A 16,764-nucleotide genomic window follows, 5' to 3' on the forward strand; every position below is an offset into this window, starting at 1 on the left:
CTGATTGATTGTCCTAGGAAAAATTCATCCCAAAGAATGTAGTATTGTAGCTGGCCCTTACATATGATAGCCACTCAGCTTGCCATGGCTGTCAGGTCACAATATTATGGCCACCACTCCCGGCAGAGCCTGGTGATGCTGCTCTGGAGCTCCACAGAAAGGGGTGGGAAAAGAAAAGCCAGTAAGGAAGACTCGGCTGGAGGCAGTAAGGCTTCTCTGGCTCAGCCATCCAGATTTTAATGGATGGAGATTAAATATAGGAGAGGCAAAAAAGTGGAGAGCAGGCAGAAGCATTTCAGTTTAATACATGTGCTGAAATACCAGTTCCAGTACCAGAAATGTGCTGGTGATGCCTTCAGGGCCAAGCTCCCACCTCACACAGAGCTGTGGACTTGACTGGCTCTGAAATCACTCCGGGTTCTGCTTTCAGGGAGGGGAGGCGAATCCCGGACCGATGGACGCAGCAGCATGGCTGTGAGGCAGAGGCAGCTAAGCAGGAACACTTAACAGCTGTACTGTTTTCTTTTAGGCAATACTCATGGATCACAACTGTCCTGTGAAAACAAAAATGTATACCCAGAACAACACCCAGTCCTACCCCATAGGCGATGAAGAAGAATACGAAAGCGATGAGTAACATGAAAAAGCCATATAACATATTTTGGTGTACAAAATGCAGTGTTTCATGTGAAACATCTCATCCTCATAGTTGTACTGTACATCTAATAGTGAAATGGTCAAAAAAACCAAAGCTATATTATTAATTGCCCATGGTTATAAAGCAGACTGCTAACCGCCTTATGGGGGGGTGGGGAAGCTTTTATAGAGGGTTTGTATAGCGTTAATCTTTATTTTGTGTATTTAATTTTATTGAATATTACACTATATTTTTTATTAAATGTGTAGTATAAATCTGTATAAATGTCAGTTTTAACTATTTGGTTTTTAAAGCCAACTCATTGACATACAATGTTTCTTACTTTGGAGTCATAAGTTACTGCCACGAACTCGGATCTTTCTTATTTAATTGGAAGGGGGTAAAAAAGTAGCAAAGCTCAAAGAAAACCTATCTAATTTGCATCCTTTTAAATTGCACCCTTGTAAGTACACTGAGAGGAGCCAACGGCTGGAATTTAGTGTGGACGTCACTATCACTTTTTTGATCAACTTTAGGTCATAATAATATACATAATAAATAAAAGGCACAACTTCATTGCCAATTTAGAAAAAACGAGTTCTCCCTGAAACACTCATGGAATATTGTGGAAAACAGTATTTTAAACAGATGAGTGCATTGCTGTTAGTCAGCAGTATTTAATGAAGTTTTGTTAACCAGTTGTGCAATATGAAGCCCCGAAAACACACTACACCAGGTAAACAAGTAGATACAAATGTGCACTGTTCCCTTCCCTTAAAGGGAATATGAACAGCATAAAGGTACTTTTTATATTTCTATATTTTTAATCTTTTGAGTTTTAACATATCCCAACTTTATTTTAGATGCCTCTTCAGTGACTGGTTAAGAAAAGCTGCAGTATCATAGTATTTAACTTTAGCATGTACCAAAAGTAAGCTAGCAACTTCAGCAGTTCCAACAAAAATCTATTCTGTATTTGCATACACACCTTCAACTTTGCTAAAAATAATGAAAAAAATGACCAGTTTATTGCCAATAGCTCTTACCATTTGGGAATACAGTATAATGCAGGTAAAGCACTGTATTAGGCAGCCCCTTTCTGCAGTGAGAAAAATCAGACTTTGAGAGAACATTTTAAACCAATCCCCATGTCCTCATTAGCAGTGGTGTATCTTTTCATCCATAAAATTAAAATCTTTATGTGCCTTCTTTCATGTACGTGCAGATGTTTTATGTACGACAGCATAGATACTATGTTTACATATAGTTTTGTAAAGCATATATACTATGGTCAGAAAATATGAAAAATATAGTGGACCAGACTTCAAGTATTGCTTTGTCAATAATTATGCGTTCAGACTGCATTAAAATAGTTATCTGAAAGAAGTTCATGATCTATTGTAATAAAGTAAAAATAATAAAGAAAGAAAGAATCCCCCTCATCATTTGCCTTATGCATTCTGTTTTACTGTATCCTGGGGGGAAAAAAAAAAAAACAACAAATATTTTAGGTCTTGGGAAAAACACTTCTCATTTCCAGTCCATTTGTAACTCAGGACAAACGTTTTCACTCCAGGTCATAAATACATGCAACTTGTTTAAGTAACTGCAATAGCTTCCACAGATCAGTCCTGGGCTGCTGCTCAGATTTAGCTTTTGGGAAACAGCTACGGCCAAAATGTGCAGTACCAGCACCACCCCTGTATGTTCCTTAAATAAGGGTGAAGATTCTGAGAAAACATCACAAGCAAGAGGCTTAAATGGTGTGAAAGGCCAAGCAAGACATCCTATGGTTGATTTGAAAACTCCACGTAAAGATTTTTTGTGATGGTGTATTTTCAGTCGCATTCCTTTGAGTACGTAACAGATGGACATCCTTCCTTCAAAGCAGAGAGGTGTTTGGAGACAGACATTAGACAGCATAAACCAAGGTTCTGTCATATGTTGAGTACTTCTCTGCCACTGAATAAGTAACGCTTGTGCAGACTGATGAGTATTTACATTAGGTTCAGATTTTAACACTGTAGATCATTTAGATACTCAAAACTTTGCTCCAAGAGAAGTTATTTTACTTAGCTTCATTGACCTGTTTTGGTCAACACCAAAAATTGTTAATTCAATTAAATTTGAAATTAACATACCAATGTTAGAATTCTAAATTATCATATATGTTCATTTATTTGCCAGATTAACAAAACGTATTGCTTAAATTCACAAGTATGAAAGAAATGCAAAGGTAGCAACCTATATATATACTTTAAAGAAAGCACAGAATGGCTTGCTTTATACTTCATGGCTTGGTTTTACACTTTTGAGAACATCAAAATTAAGGAAAAGTTCACATTAATCTGCAACACAATCGAGTATGAGGGGGAGAGATTAATGGATCACATTCCTCTAATGCAGATAAAGGCAAGTTCCTACTGGGGCATCATGAACCAGCATCTTACCAGTTTGCTCAGCAGATCCACACAGCTCAGTCTGGTTTCCCACGCTCTTCCTCTGCTCCCAGTCCACCAGAAGAAGTTAGAGGAAGGCAGAGTTAAGAGCCACCCAGACATCCATGTTTCCCCCCTAGAAGAGATACTTAGCAGTTGTTCTAAATTTTGGACTTTTGGAGGAGTAAGTAACCAAACCCTTTTTGCTGAGACTCAGGAAGGAACTTTAGTCACAGAAAACATACAAAAACCCCATTCTGTCCTGGAATAGTTTGGGTTCTTTCATATTTTGTATATTTTGATCTGTGTCAATTTAAGTGTGATAAAGTCACTTGGTTAATTCGCTCCCACTACAGAGCCCTTCCCTGTAGTTGTAAACTTCCATACATGTTTCATTTCATATTTAAGGGGAAAAAAAAACAAGGACAGAGAGTTACACAGAAAAGCTGATTAGATAAAAATGAGCTAGTAAACAGTAAGCATTTGTTTAGTTGTTATCCATTAACATTTTCTGAAAGACAGGGCAAGTCAGAAGAATTTTTCTCAGACAATTTTTTCCCCCTAATGTAACTCTGGTGGTAGTCACTATCACCAATGCTGCCACTGTAATTATTATTTGTGCAGTGCTTGGAGGTCTTAAACAGCCATAAACATCCGTAACATTTTATAAGATTCTCTAGCTATACAAAGAATCAGCTGGAAACACCACTTTTAAAAGAAATTTACTATTAAACTGTGAGTAAAACCACATGCATATGCAAATAGAAAGAATACATAAAAGCCCAATTAATCCAGCCATCAGTATTTTATTTAATGCAAAATGTGTTTTTCTCCCAGAGATCTTTCCTTTTAGTGGCTTCAGATGATAAACTGCAATACAAATGTTTAAAAAATATTAACACAATGCAAAGAAGTTGATAATTTAGCAAAACTATTTTATTAAAGCTTATTCTCATGATAAAATAATAGCCAACAAAATCATATTTGGCAGATCTTCTGCAAATGTGTGTAGCTGCCACCTATTCAGATATCATTAAGTCCAGATATTCTTGTTTTCTGTGGTATTCTTTATTTTCAGCTATTTACAGTCAAGCATGAAGCACAGATTACATCAGGAATGTACTATTACAATTTTCCCCTCGAGATTCACCGTTTATTATAATTAATGCCAGATAGGAATTTATGTTTTCCTTCTTATCACTAAAATACAACTGTTTTGCCCTTTTCCCATTCGGTATATTTAAAAATATTGCACTACGTTTAATTTCTCTCTTACAATCATCATTAGCAATACTATATGAGGAAAACTGTATCCAGCTTTTCTTACCCGCTATATTATGCAAGTCAATTTAAAACCATGGATGTGTTTTTGAAATCGGTATTTGCATTGTTCTCACAGCTCCTTCACGTGTACCAGGGTTTAAGTGAAGTACTTGGCTATGTTTGAAAATCTCTATAGTAGTCCCTAAGAGCAAACACTGATGGAGATTGAACGCAGATCACCACCAATGGTAAGCCACCAAGAAAATGGAGTGGGCAAGTCTTAATATACATCTCAAGCAAGTACAGGTTAAATAACTTTTAGTCAATAAGGGAAGCTAATTTTGTGCGATTATTTGCTGAAGCTTAATTTCAGAAGTGTGTCACATGCCTATCGTAGCATGGATAGTGTTTTCCATACATCAGCTAAGTAAGTATCAACTGCCCAGAACTCACAAAAAAGTGCAAGTAGTTGCAAGAGCGGAAGTAACCGTTTTGTTTAGAAGTTACAAGTATGCATTTCCATCTGTGAAAGCCACTGCTTCTTAATTTTGCCCATCACAAAAATAAACTGAGAAGCAAATCTAACGGAGAGGTCCATTACAGACTGCCTGAAAATTTAAAGGCGTTATTTTACCATCTTAGATTCAACTCCATTTCCAAAAGCGTATTTTTTTTTCTACTACCAGTGATGATGATACCAGTACCTAACACAGTACCTAAACCAAAGATGATATTTTATATGGCATTTCAATACACAGAAGATGAAACAAAGACATGTTTACAGGGAAATAAATAACAACAGCCTTAGCCACGCAATGCTAAGATTCACAGTTAACACATAGCACAAAACCAGATTGTTCTTTTCAAAAGCTGCTGGCTGAAATTCTTCCTCATCTCTACTGGACTCACTTATTTTGACTCAAATAAAACATGTTATATACACTCCAGGATATTTTTCTGACAAAGGTGATCCTTCTGCTCCGACTGTCTCTTCTGGCTGAGAAGCTGGATGTAACTTACCACTATATGATTACTGAGAACAGCTGAGAGAACACGTTCACTTATTTTGTAAAGTGTTTTGTACCTTAAGCTTTCTGAAATGATAGTCAGCAGCAAAATATTAATTCATTTTTTAAAAATTACTTAAACCATCATTACATGCTTTTTCATAGAATGCAATGAAACCTCCAACTCTTGTGAAGAACAATCTTCCTCTATCAGGTTATCAGATAATACAACAATACTTAAACATAGAATTTTGTTCTGGAAGGCAACCAGCCTCTTACCTCAAAGATATTCCCAATTAAATTATCACAAGATACTGGTATGTATTTTGATATCTAATATTACCCAATCAGGATACAATAGCCCAAAGTTCTAAGGAAGATTTTTTTTAGGATAGCATTACTATATTTTATGTTAATTACAGACTATGAAAAGTTCTTGTATTTAACAAAAACATGGAAAACAAATGATACGCAACGTTCACTTCAGTAAATATTAATAACAGACAAAACAAAAGACCTTTTGTTTGCTTTCATGATATGTTTGGCCGAAAAAAAAAAAAATGCAACTACTTAGAAGACATACAATAAAACTGTGATCAACATTTTAAAGCCTGGTCCCTCAGTGACTTCTGTGTCAGTCATCAGCTTAGGCATGCAACAAGCTTATAGTTTTTTCATCATACAATGGAAACTACACATTTTGAAAATCTTGCCAGTTTCCTGTTGAAAACACTAGCTCAAAAAAGAAACAACCCCAAACAATCCGGGGAGGGTAGGGGGGCAAGTAATCCATTGGACACCACACACATTAATGTGAAATGGTAAGGTTACATAATTAGAAAAAATAAAAATAAGTTATTAAAAATAAATTTCCAATATAAACCCCAAAATGTAGTTTTAACCAGCCTGTTTAACAAAATGATGGTGCTGTAGCTGGAGAAGAACCATTATTACCTGTACTCTTACACAGGCAAGTAACTGTGGAGAAGCAGGACACGTTATGCCAGTGTTCTAATTTAATTTTTGTGTGTTTTTAATTAAGTGCAAAGTATTCTTTTAGCCCATTCCTGCAAAGACTAAACATGTAAATATCAGTCTGCTGATAGAGGTGGATCAACTGGTTCTTCTGATATGATGTTGAATGTTGGAGCCTCCATCAGACTGACATCTTCATTATCCATTTCTTCTGCTGTACTGGGTTCCTCCGAATCTTTAGTCACCCTTTTGGCCTGCCGCTCTAATGACATGCTCTCCAAAGACTCTATGTCCTCAATGCCTGCCCTGTAGTGGATCATCAGCAGTGTAAGGGCCTGCAGTCTTTCACCCGACTTAGCCAGTGCAGCAGAAATCAAGGCTTTTTTCCTTGCATCGGTTGTCTCCTTTTCTTCTTTAACCAGTGAATTGTTATTTTCCAGCTCCTGGTCTATTTCGTTCTGCAGCTTATCCAACATAAATTCTAATTTCTGAAAACGCTCCTCTGTGGGTAAACTTCTGTAAAGATCACGTCCAATTTCTTTAACAGCAATGAAGACACTGTCATCTAGACCACCCTCTTTTCGGACCAGTTTTATCCCAGTACCTGCTGCACGTTTTGAAGGACTGCTGGGCCCACTGATTTCAGTATCACTGCTTTCATTATCCGAAGTGTTTGGTGTGTGCTTTGGCGAAGGTTCTACCACCTCTGTTCCTTGCTCAGAGAGGCGAGCTTTGGGGACTTGACGAAGGTTTAACAAACGGGTGCTTGTATTGATGATATGCCTGGTCAAACCTGTAGTTCTGTTACCAGATTTAGATTCTGAATCCACACGAGAGGATGCAGCTTGGGGAGCTTCCTGCCCTTCTGCTCTACAACCTCCCGCAGTTCGATCAAGTCGCTTTTCAGCTCCCACACAAAAGGGCGTCTCAGTTAGACATTTTTCTTGACATTTTTTATGGCAAACGTAAGCGCAGAGCATGCACTGCGAAGCCGCTTTAGTCCATACTTTCTTTTTGCAGTAATCACACCAAGTTGGATTCTGAAACTGAGTGTCTTGAAAATTATGCTTGTTCTCTGTAAAAACAACCTGTCCCAAGTAAGGATCCTCTTTCTGAAGTGCACGAGCTTCCTCTTCCAAGTGACATTCCTTTTCTTTCTCCAGGAGAAGATTTGAATCATCTATTTCACCTTCTTTTAAATATTTGAAGTGTAAAGTTACATCGCCATAACAAAATTTTTCATTGAATCCCTTATGGGTTGTCAAATTCCGCAATGCTGTTCTGGTGACTGCTGCTTTAGGTGCAGGAGCATCCAGTTTAAATGTTCTAATATATTCCATTGAGGATGTAGCTATACAATCTAAAGCAATTTCTTCAAGTTTTATGCTTACATATCCTAAGCAGATAAACCCACCTGCTTTAAAAGGGTCTCTGCACCACAGTGCAACATTAAGGTACTTATGGTATCCTTCTACTTCAAATAGACAGGAGGATGTTCTCGTCCTTGGCCATCGACCTTGCCGGACTTTGTAAGGAATTTCTGGCGATTCCCATGTTTGATGATCATCTCCACTATCTTTGTAACTACGTGTATTTTCTGAAAGTCCATCTTTTAATGTATCTTGTTTTGGTGCTGTTATTACTTTTGATACCGCTGGATCTTCTATTTGATCGTTATTCTTTATTACCTTCTCTGTACATTTTTCTCCATTATTTGTAGGTGGAGGCGGCCTCTCTGGTTTTTCAGAAGACACACCTCCAGTTTCTAACAGATTCTGAGTTTCACTAGTAGTTAAAACAGGCTTACTTTGTGGCCTAGGTGGCACAGGAGGCTTCGTACCAGATCCTTGTGATTGTTTACCCAATTGCTGCGATGCATCTGAACTCTCAATAGCTTTGGGTGTTGCCACTTTAGCTCCATCTTTTTGTTGTGTTTTTGATGTTGTCTGATAACTTCCTAAATGTAGCTTTCGATTCAGAATCGGAGATATAGTTCCAAGGGGTTTAGCAGCAAGTATTACTACTGAACGTTTGGGAGACTGAGTTGTTGGCAGATCTTCCTTTTGGTCAGGTGATTCGCAAGCTAAGTCCTCAAATTCTGAATCAAAATCTCTGTTATCAACATCAGCTGATAAACTAGCTTGGTCATCTTCTGGCTGTGTCAAGAAAGCAGTGTCTTCCAATTGTCCAAACCCATCCTGCAGTGCTGAACCATGCTGGTTGTACCCAACGGGCCTTTCATAGAAGACTAAAACTCTGTCCCCAGCCTGTCTAATAAGCTTCAGCACCTGGACAGTTGATGTGATTTTAACACCTAATAAAAAAAAAAAAGGACAAAGTTGTTAAATTTTAATTATGATAACAACCTAAATGGTCAAAAATAGTCAACAAACATGTTTAGCTCTTTAATAGTGGCAATACTGTTGTTGCTCACTAGCAGAGGAAGTCAATTATGACAGAAAAGCTTAATTGAAATGTAACAGATGGACCCTTTCCATTTTATTCATACAAATATATCACTTCAGGAGCTGGAAAAGATACTAACATAAATACTCCAGTTTGCTGTTTGTTATTAATGCTGTTATCTTATAGAATAATGTTGATGTTACATGCTAACTTTTTTAACTTTGGTCTTACTGTAACTTTGGACTTAGTGGCAGGCATTTAACAAATTATTCAAAAGAGAGACATCTCTTTAAACATAGTTTTAATTAAAACAGAAGCAAGCTAACAAACAAAATAGTTCCAATACGTTAATAAAATATAGGCATGACGCTACATTCTCAGTGTGGCTGAACAGTGAACTCAATCACCTTTCTCATCAGAACTTTCAGAGCCATTTGACAGTATTTCCAGCCTATGGTAAGATTCAACAAATTACGCGCAAGCTAAAATATCTTTAATGAGCACATAATCCAAATAAAGTCATGTAGGGTGTCAGGTAAAAATAATCTCTTGTTCTAGAGGAATCACCAATTGCCTGTTCAACGCAAGTCAAAACCCTTTTAAATCACTGGTGCAATGCAATGGGGATTTTGGGCGGTACCTAATCACAATAACTCATTATAGTGGTTAAGCTCTGCTCTGTAAAACCTCTCAGGCAAAAACTTGAAAAAAAAACAAACAAAAAACCAAACACCCACCAATTAATACAACTGTGCTAGCAGGGAGTTTAAGCAGTTCATGTCGTAAATGTATAAAGTTCTATCTTCATAGTATTTTACCACAGTAATTCTGCTATAGCGTATTAATGACAGAAGAACCAAATATAACATTTATTTATCTCTTATTTATATGGTTAATGTTTGGAGAAGACATGTATGCTGTCACATGCAGGGATATCTGGGATACCATATATAGCTCAGAATTATGCAGCTCTCTGCATTTCTTTTTCTACCGACTACATGATGGAGAATATCCAAATTTCACAATATAACCCTAACATAATTTCTTCTACCATTTTCCCCCCCTAGCATGATTTCAGTTTACATTCTATTTTATCAGTGGTACCTATACTTATTTCTAAATTTTTATTAATATACAGTGATATTCCAACTCCTTTTTGGTCTTTATAAATCCCTGGACAGTACACAACCCCCAACAACTTTAAACTACACTACTTATGATTCCTACTTCATAATGTTTTTAGTCACACAACATCCACTGGAAAACATAGCGTTATTTCTTAATTATTAACAGGTTCCTATCTGCTTCTTCCACTAAGTTGACCAGCCACTTTTCTTGCTAATGGTTTACTTGTCCTTCAGTCCATTGCCACATTCTGTAGGTCCCCTCCAATTCTCAAGTTTATAGCAGTAAGATTTTCAGTATCAGTTTCTGATCATGGTTTAGATTATGATCTAGTTCTCTGTTGGCGACAGGGTCCATATAAACTAGAAGTATTCAAGCTATTACCTGGAGATGGTCTAGTTTAAAATTGTAGAATATAAACTGGTATCAATCCAATTCATAATGCCCAGGGATTTCAACAGAATCTTTATTATAAAAAAAACAACCAAACAACCAAAAAACCCACAACAAAAAAACCACAGTGCCCTCCTCCACAAAAGTCAAGGGTAACTGTTTCAACAGAGCACTTATCTGCCAGTTATATTTGAGAACTTTGGACAAATTGTAAGAACTGTAGAATTGATTTCTAAATAATACTTAAGGCTCCTACATGTCAGAGCTAACAAAAATTTATACTACAAGTATAAGAATACTATCAAATGCTCATCAGGTCTTCTTGGGTCATCTTGACATTTCAGACAACTACTCTAAGTCAAAAATATGTTTATGCTACTTGTTCCATACTCTGTTTAGTACTTTTAAGGTTCAAAGCTGAGTATGCAGGCGTAAGGTGTACAATTCTATGATTTTCTTTGTAAACTAAGCACATTTTATAACATCACTGGAAGAGACTAAGTAGAGAACCTCACAGGATCACTGTCAGTTAGAATATATTTATATTCAAATGTTTATTCAACTTCATTTTGAATTTACCTAGCAAAGAGTAAATAAACTGCAAGGAAATTAATCAAGTGCATTATATCGTTAAATGGCCATAAATACATGCGTTAATTTTTATGACTGCCAAGCATAACCGTACTTGTTGAGAAAGGCAGTCTAGTTGAACCATATGCAGACACGTCCTCCCACTTTGCAAGACAACACTTATTTTGAAAGCTGACATATTACTCACTGCCAATGGCTAGAAGTCTGTCTCCCCTCTGTAGATCAGCAGCTGCAGCAGGTGAGTTTGGAGTCACAGTTGCAATGACAACATGCCCTGCATCTTCTTCCTTGGACTGTACAAGGCGGAGCGTGAGCCCAACACTTTGCAGATTGCCTTTCACTAGTTCTGCCTGGAGAGAAAGACGTTAGGAGTATGTTGATTAAGCAGACTGCAAGGATTCATGGTTACTAATGGTTACTAATGGTCATTTAAATGAAATTATACAACTGATATTATTTTTTTAATTACATTAGGACATCCAGTGACTTCATTAAGCAGATATTCACGTCATAGATTAACTGCCTGCTAATCCAGTTTACACCTTTGGAGAAACATGGAACCAAATGTCACCAGTGCTGAAGAGCCAAATATGCCAAAACTAGAGAGCAGTGCAAGAAACTGTCAGCAAAATAATAAAAAAAGCCACAAGTGTGTATGTGTACACATCTATTCAATAGTTTATATATAATTAGTAACATACCGAGATAACCTACGCAAATACAAATCAGCAAGAAAGGCAACACATGGCTCATCTTCACAAAAAGCACCAGTCCCAACAGAGCTACATCTAAACACAACCTCATCATCGGTTTTATTGGGAAGAAGTTATTATAGAGCACTGTACCTTCAATCTAAGTATCACTTTGAATATACCACGTTTGTGTTCTGCAAGTAGCTCTTCAGTCGTCTATACAAGAATGTGTTTGGAGTAAGAAAACTTATGTACTTCTACATTGCTAAAGCATATTTAGAATAAATCTAAATTAACAATAGCCTAAGATGTTTCTTCAAAGACTCAGAACCCTTTTCTCATATTTATGCTGCAAGATAAATAAAAGATAAGACTTAACACAATCCCAGATATCCTTAAAAAGATAATTACTTAGGTGCAATCTCTGCAGTAAAGTTTCATCCCACATGCACGCACAGATGTCTTATATTCTTCAATGGGGACTTCCAAATTATATCTAGGTAGTAGTCAATTGTTTACATACCTTAGTATCTGAAATATTTGAGAACTTTTATCTTAATGAAGACTGTCCTTTATGAATTTAAAAATATACCTTTTTTTCCCCTAAAGCACATTCTTTCTATACTGTTTCAAATGATCGTCTACAATCATTCCACCAATGCATGTTGTGTCTGTTTGAAAGGGGAACTCATAGTCTATGTTTCAGCTCCAAGGACAAATATGTAATTCGCTTTTTTTGATTCCTAAGAACAGAGACAGACATTGTTTGTAGAAAACCTCCACAGGAAATTTTCTATTTGGTTTCAATTTACTGGGTTTTGGTAGACAGTCTTCTCGTCCATCCTTCTGCATTTACTTTGTTGCTATTCAATTGTCAATGTTTGAACTGTCTGCAGTTGATCCTTCTCTTCTGAGGATGTGTTAGTTTGCTTAATTTTGTACAATGGCTTTCCACAGATGAAGTGGATTACTGAGCTTCAGTACATGACTCTCATTGGCTGCATGGCTTTCACTCCTTTCCTATAGTCTTAATAGCAGCACATCTTGGGTTTTGTATTAATTGTTCAGTTCTTTGTAGAAATAAAAACGCTACAGTATGCAACAATTTGCTTCAGTACAGTATTGAGTTTGAAGGAGCAGACTTGAATTAACTTTCCAAGCTTTGTCAATAATTTTCTGCATTTCTCGCAGTCACTTAAAGATAATTTTCTATCAAACTTTGTTAACATCTATTGTGAATATCCAGTAATGTATATGACAACACAAAATGACATTTACAAAAATGTAAGCTTAATTGCAGTTCCAAGTTTCAAGGTTCTTCTATACAAACAAACAAGTAGTTCCCTGCAGAAACAACTGTGGTAGGGTTTTTGCCTTTTTTTTTTCCCCTGTTGCTTTTAATTAAGGCCTTTCCCATTTACACCAATGAAACTCTCATACTTTTTCTTTGTTTCTTAACTCTTAAGAGGTTTTTTTTAAAATTTAATTACGTATCAGAAATACCTGCAGAAGAAGAGAGAAACATTTTCTAAAGAAAAGAATTACTCTTCTGCTTTAGTCCTTATATATAATATGGCTTTAAGTTAGCAATTCACAAATGTTGCATGTGCTGCAAAGAAACAACGTGAACAATTACTACAATTTCAAACAACACTAGTTGAACATTTTAACTGTCAAAAAACTACAAGTGACATTAATTTGCTGTGCCGGCATACAAACCTCCAACAAAAGCTCCTTCCAGAAATCACTCCCCTATGCTATGTAGCTCTGCATATTATTATCAAATAACAAGGCGATCACTATTTCTGAGATTTGCCACAGAGTCTAAGTAATCAAATATCTTTTCTTATGATGGCTCCTTTGAAAATCTTACTCTAAATGACTATGTAAGCTATCCTAATGAAGATCAGAAAGTTAAACTTCCACTTAAGGAACACCAGCAAACATGAACCACACAAAAGACTGAAAAGCAAGCTATAACTATTTTTTGCCCTTATTTTTGTTAGTCCACTGAAATTTAAAGCTCTTTAGTGATAGAATTTCAGGAAAGAAATGGATGCTTAGACAGAATGATGGAGGGAAAAAAATCCAAAACAGAATAATTTTCCTCTTAACACTAAGTTGTTCTGGACATTTAATTATACTCCTTTATGGACACATCTATTTTGTTGACATATTAGTTCTGGATCTTAATGCCGAGAACTGGAGTTAATTTATAAGATAATACGTTTTAAAGTCATGGCTCATCCAAGATGGACAGTCTGTTAGTTTTGCATCATTGCAGAAGAAACATTGCTGTAAGTTTGTTTGCATGAGAACTCCTCTGCAATCAAGTCTTTGTGCAGATCAGAAAAACATCCAACTTCAGAGGGACACTGGCCTTTGTAACACTTTTACAGGAGTTACATGCAAATTTTTTTTTCTTTTTTACAGTCCAATATTTTCTCATCCATTCAAACAGTGGCACAAACAAGTGATAAAGTTTTGAAAGACCCTTCCTTCAGAATGCAACAAGCCTTATTTGAAAGGGAATGTCAGAAGGGAAACAAGAGCTAGTACTACAACATCTAGTGTTCTGAAGAAAGGCAGCAATGACCTCTAACCACTATTAGTACTTGCAATCACGGCAAACCATGAGGAGCAGACATGGGGAAGGGCATAATTAGACAATAAAAAGGAAAAAGTGTTACCAAAAGCTCCTTCTTACAGAGTTTGTCAGTACCAACCCTCATCCTCTTGAGCTTCTTTTGAATCCAAGGACGACTCTGAGCAGATCTCAACAGTGGATGACTTAACAGTGAAAATATTCTCTACTGGAAAAGACTAGAAACCTCTGAGGTGATTCCCAGCATTACAGGCTTCCCTCCTCCCCCAGGGTGAGACCACATAAAAGAAACTAGGGACAGCTGGGACCAAAGACACTTAGGTATCTCTGAACATTTGGCTCCCATGCAGGGACACCAACCGCAGATTACAACGCGTATGACTCACTGATGGAGACTTCCAATATTCTAGCAGTATCTGATGGAAAGCTGTTTTTGGAAGGGGAGCGCCTTTGAACATAACAAGCAAAGTTCATCTCAACTTTTTATTAACTTTGGCACAGTCACAAGCTTTCTCACGAAGTAAACTGTTTTTATTTATCAACCCAAAGCAGATGAATAGTTTCCTTGATTTTTCTTTCTGGCAGCTCCCACGTTTCATCAAGTAAGCCCACAATATCTCAGGCTAGCTGCAGTGCAGGTAACCCCTGCTTCGAGTTCTCAAACACCCCCCACCCCACAAGTACCTTCACAAACCCAAGCATCTTCATATACCCAGCACAGCTCCTTCATGCCTTTCTGCCTCTCCCTCAAATTGAAACTTGATAATAAATGTGAAGAGACAAGGGTGTCCCAGAACACGAAACATCAGAAGGACAAAAATCAGCTAAATCACACAGAAAAAAACCCACCTCTGCTGATAATGAAAGGACATTTACTATTAAGGAAGCTCACTGCAATGCAGAAAAATTAACAGCTGTACCTAGGAGAAAGGGAAATTTTAACCAACTAGCTATACCATATTAAAGCAAGTTTATTTAAATTTGACCTAATAGCTCTGTTTTACTAGTTCCTGCAACACTTTGTAGTTATTAAATTAGAAGCAATACAAAGCAAATGATACTACTTGCTTGTTAGTGACAGGCATACATTTAGAGAGTTTATATTGAAAAATTTAAATTGTGTCACTGAACTTAGAAAATGTACCTTTTTAAAAAAAAAAAGGTAAGCAACCCTCAGATTATTTATGAAATACTTGTTGAGACTAAGATGCAACAGAGCAGGAATGGCTATCCTGGGAAAAAAGAAAAGTCATTTCCTTAATGTTTTATTATTGAAGAAAAAAAAACCACCAAGAAGAGGGCACAAGATGTCCATTGACTTTCAAATTAATAAAACATTTTGATGTGAGGCTGTGGATGCCTGACTTTTCCAGGACAAAGTCTATAGGCATTGATTTCACAGTACAAACTTTAGTTCATTTATATGCATCAGTGTATGAGAAACTGCGGAGCACAACCCCATCACTACTTTCAGTTCAATATTGGAAGCATGCTCTGCAAATACAATGGAGCAGAAAATTATGTTGTGCCTTACAGCCTTTCCTTACCTCAGCCTCATCATTCTGAAGGCATAGCAGATGTTAGACATCAGTGAAAATCAATTTTTCCAAGCTTTTTTAACACACAGATACTGAACTTCACAGCCACACAGTGATCATTCAGAAGTTTATAGCTTGCTAATATCATTTAAATGCCCAAATATTTACGTGAGTGTTAATACAGGATACAGTTTTAGGCTTCAAATGCTTCATTAAATTATCAGTTTGAAAGAATTTACAAGTGCAAAGGGATAATAAATATCCCTCTTATGGCCAACAGACAAATGTGATGCCATCTCATTTTCTTCCAAAACCATGCCTAAAAAGTCCGGTTATTTTTGAATACAGAAGTAAGAATGTAGTCTCGTAACTACAATGGAAGTTAACGTTAGATACAGCATTTCTAGTCACACTTGCGAAGACATAATAAATAATGTCCATTAATATATATGGAGATTACAACATCTGTAAAAGTATGTATGACAACCTATTACTAGCAGTGCAACATCATTCAGCTAAACACTTTAAAAACTATTTGATGAATACAAAAATAAAAAGTCACAGAATTAAGCCACAGCATGATAATTTAGAGCATGAGAATTTTTTTCCTTTTTAAACAAATCACTTATTTTCAGGAACTGAAAAGGAAATTTTTTTTTTAAAGCTTAATTTTTACTCTAATATTCCACATTTGCTTAACTATTGTAAGCATTAACACAATAAAGCTTTATTAGAGTTTAGTAAGCATGTCAGTTTTGAGTAAATGCCAAGAAAAGCTTGATCACCCAAGCACATGTAAGAAATCTTATTTCATTGACTTTACATCAACTAAAAAATAGTATCTTGAAAATATTTCTTATTCACTATCAGTGGTGTGTAATATGCTATTATGTATCACAAACTGACATCACATCAATGCTGTACTGTAGATAAAAACTTAATTTTTTTTCCAACCTGTCACGGTTGCTACAGTGGATCTTAGGTATTCTTGCTAGGTATGGTCTAATGTGTTTCACGCAAAAATAAGAGATAATGTCTATGAATATGCCTGTAAAGTATTACGTTCTCCTAGACAACTCTGCATGCTGAGAGGA

At 36.4% G+C, this 16,764-nt stretch overlaps 2 protein-coding genes across 4 annotated transcripts in view; one reads left to right on the forward strand and one right to left on the reverse strand.

Moving 5' to 3' along the window:
- Positions 1-5,906, forward strand: part of SLC18A2 (solute carrier family 18 member A2) — a 34,819-nt gene extending 28,913 nt beyond the window's left edge. For all 3 annotated transcript variants that reach the window (XM_037399387.1, XM_037399386.1, XM_037399388.1), the window contains one exon: positions 530-5,906. In XM_037399387.1, coding sequence (XP_037255284.1) covers positions 530-637 — 108 coding nt within the window. In that variant the 3' untranslated portion in view covers positions 638-5,906. The remainder of the gene's footprint in view (positions 1-529) is intronic.
- The window catches only part of PDZD8 (PDZ domain containing 8), a 59,416-nt gene continuing 46,641 nt past the window's right edge, over positions 3,990-16,764 (reverse strand). The window contains exons 4-5 of the mRNA XM_037399385.1: positions 11,023-11,185; positions 3,990-8,634 (exon numbers count right to left, since the gene is read on the reverse strand). Coding sequence (XP_037255282.1) covers positions 6,437-8,634; positions 11,023-11,185 — 2,361 coding nt within the window. The 3' untranslated portion in view covers positions 3,990-6,436. The remainder of the gene's footprint in view (positions 8,635-11,022; positions 11,186-16,764) is intronic.

Source organism: Falco rusticolus, chromosome 9 (assembly GCF_015220075.1).
Source record: "Falco rusticolus isolate bFalRus1 chromosome 9, bFalRus1.pri, whole genome shotgun sequence".
NCBI lineage: Eukaryota > Metazoa > Chordata > Aves > Falconiformes > Falconidae > Falco > Falco rusticolus.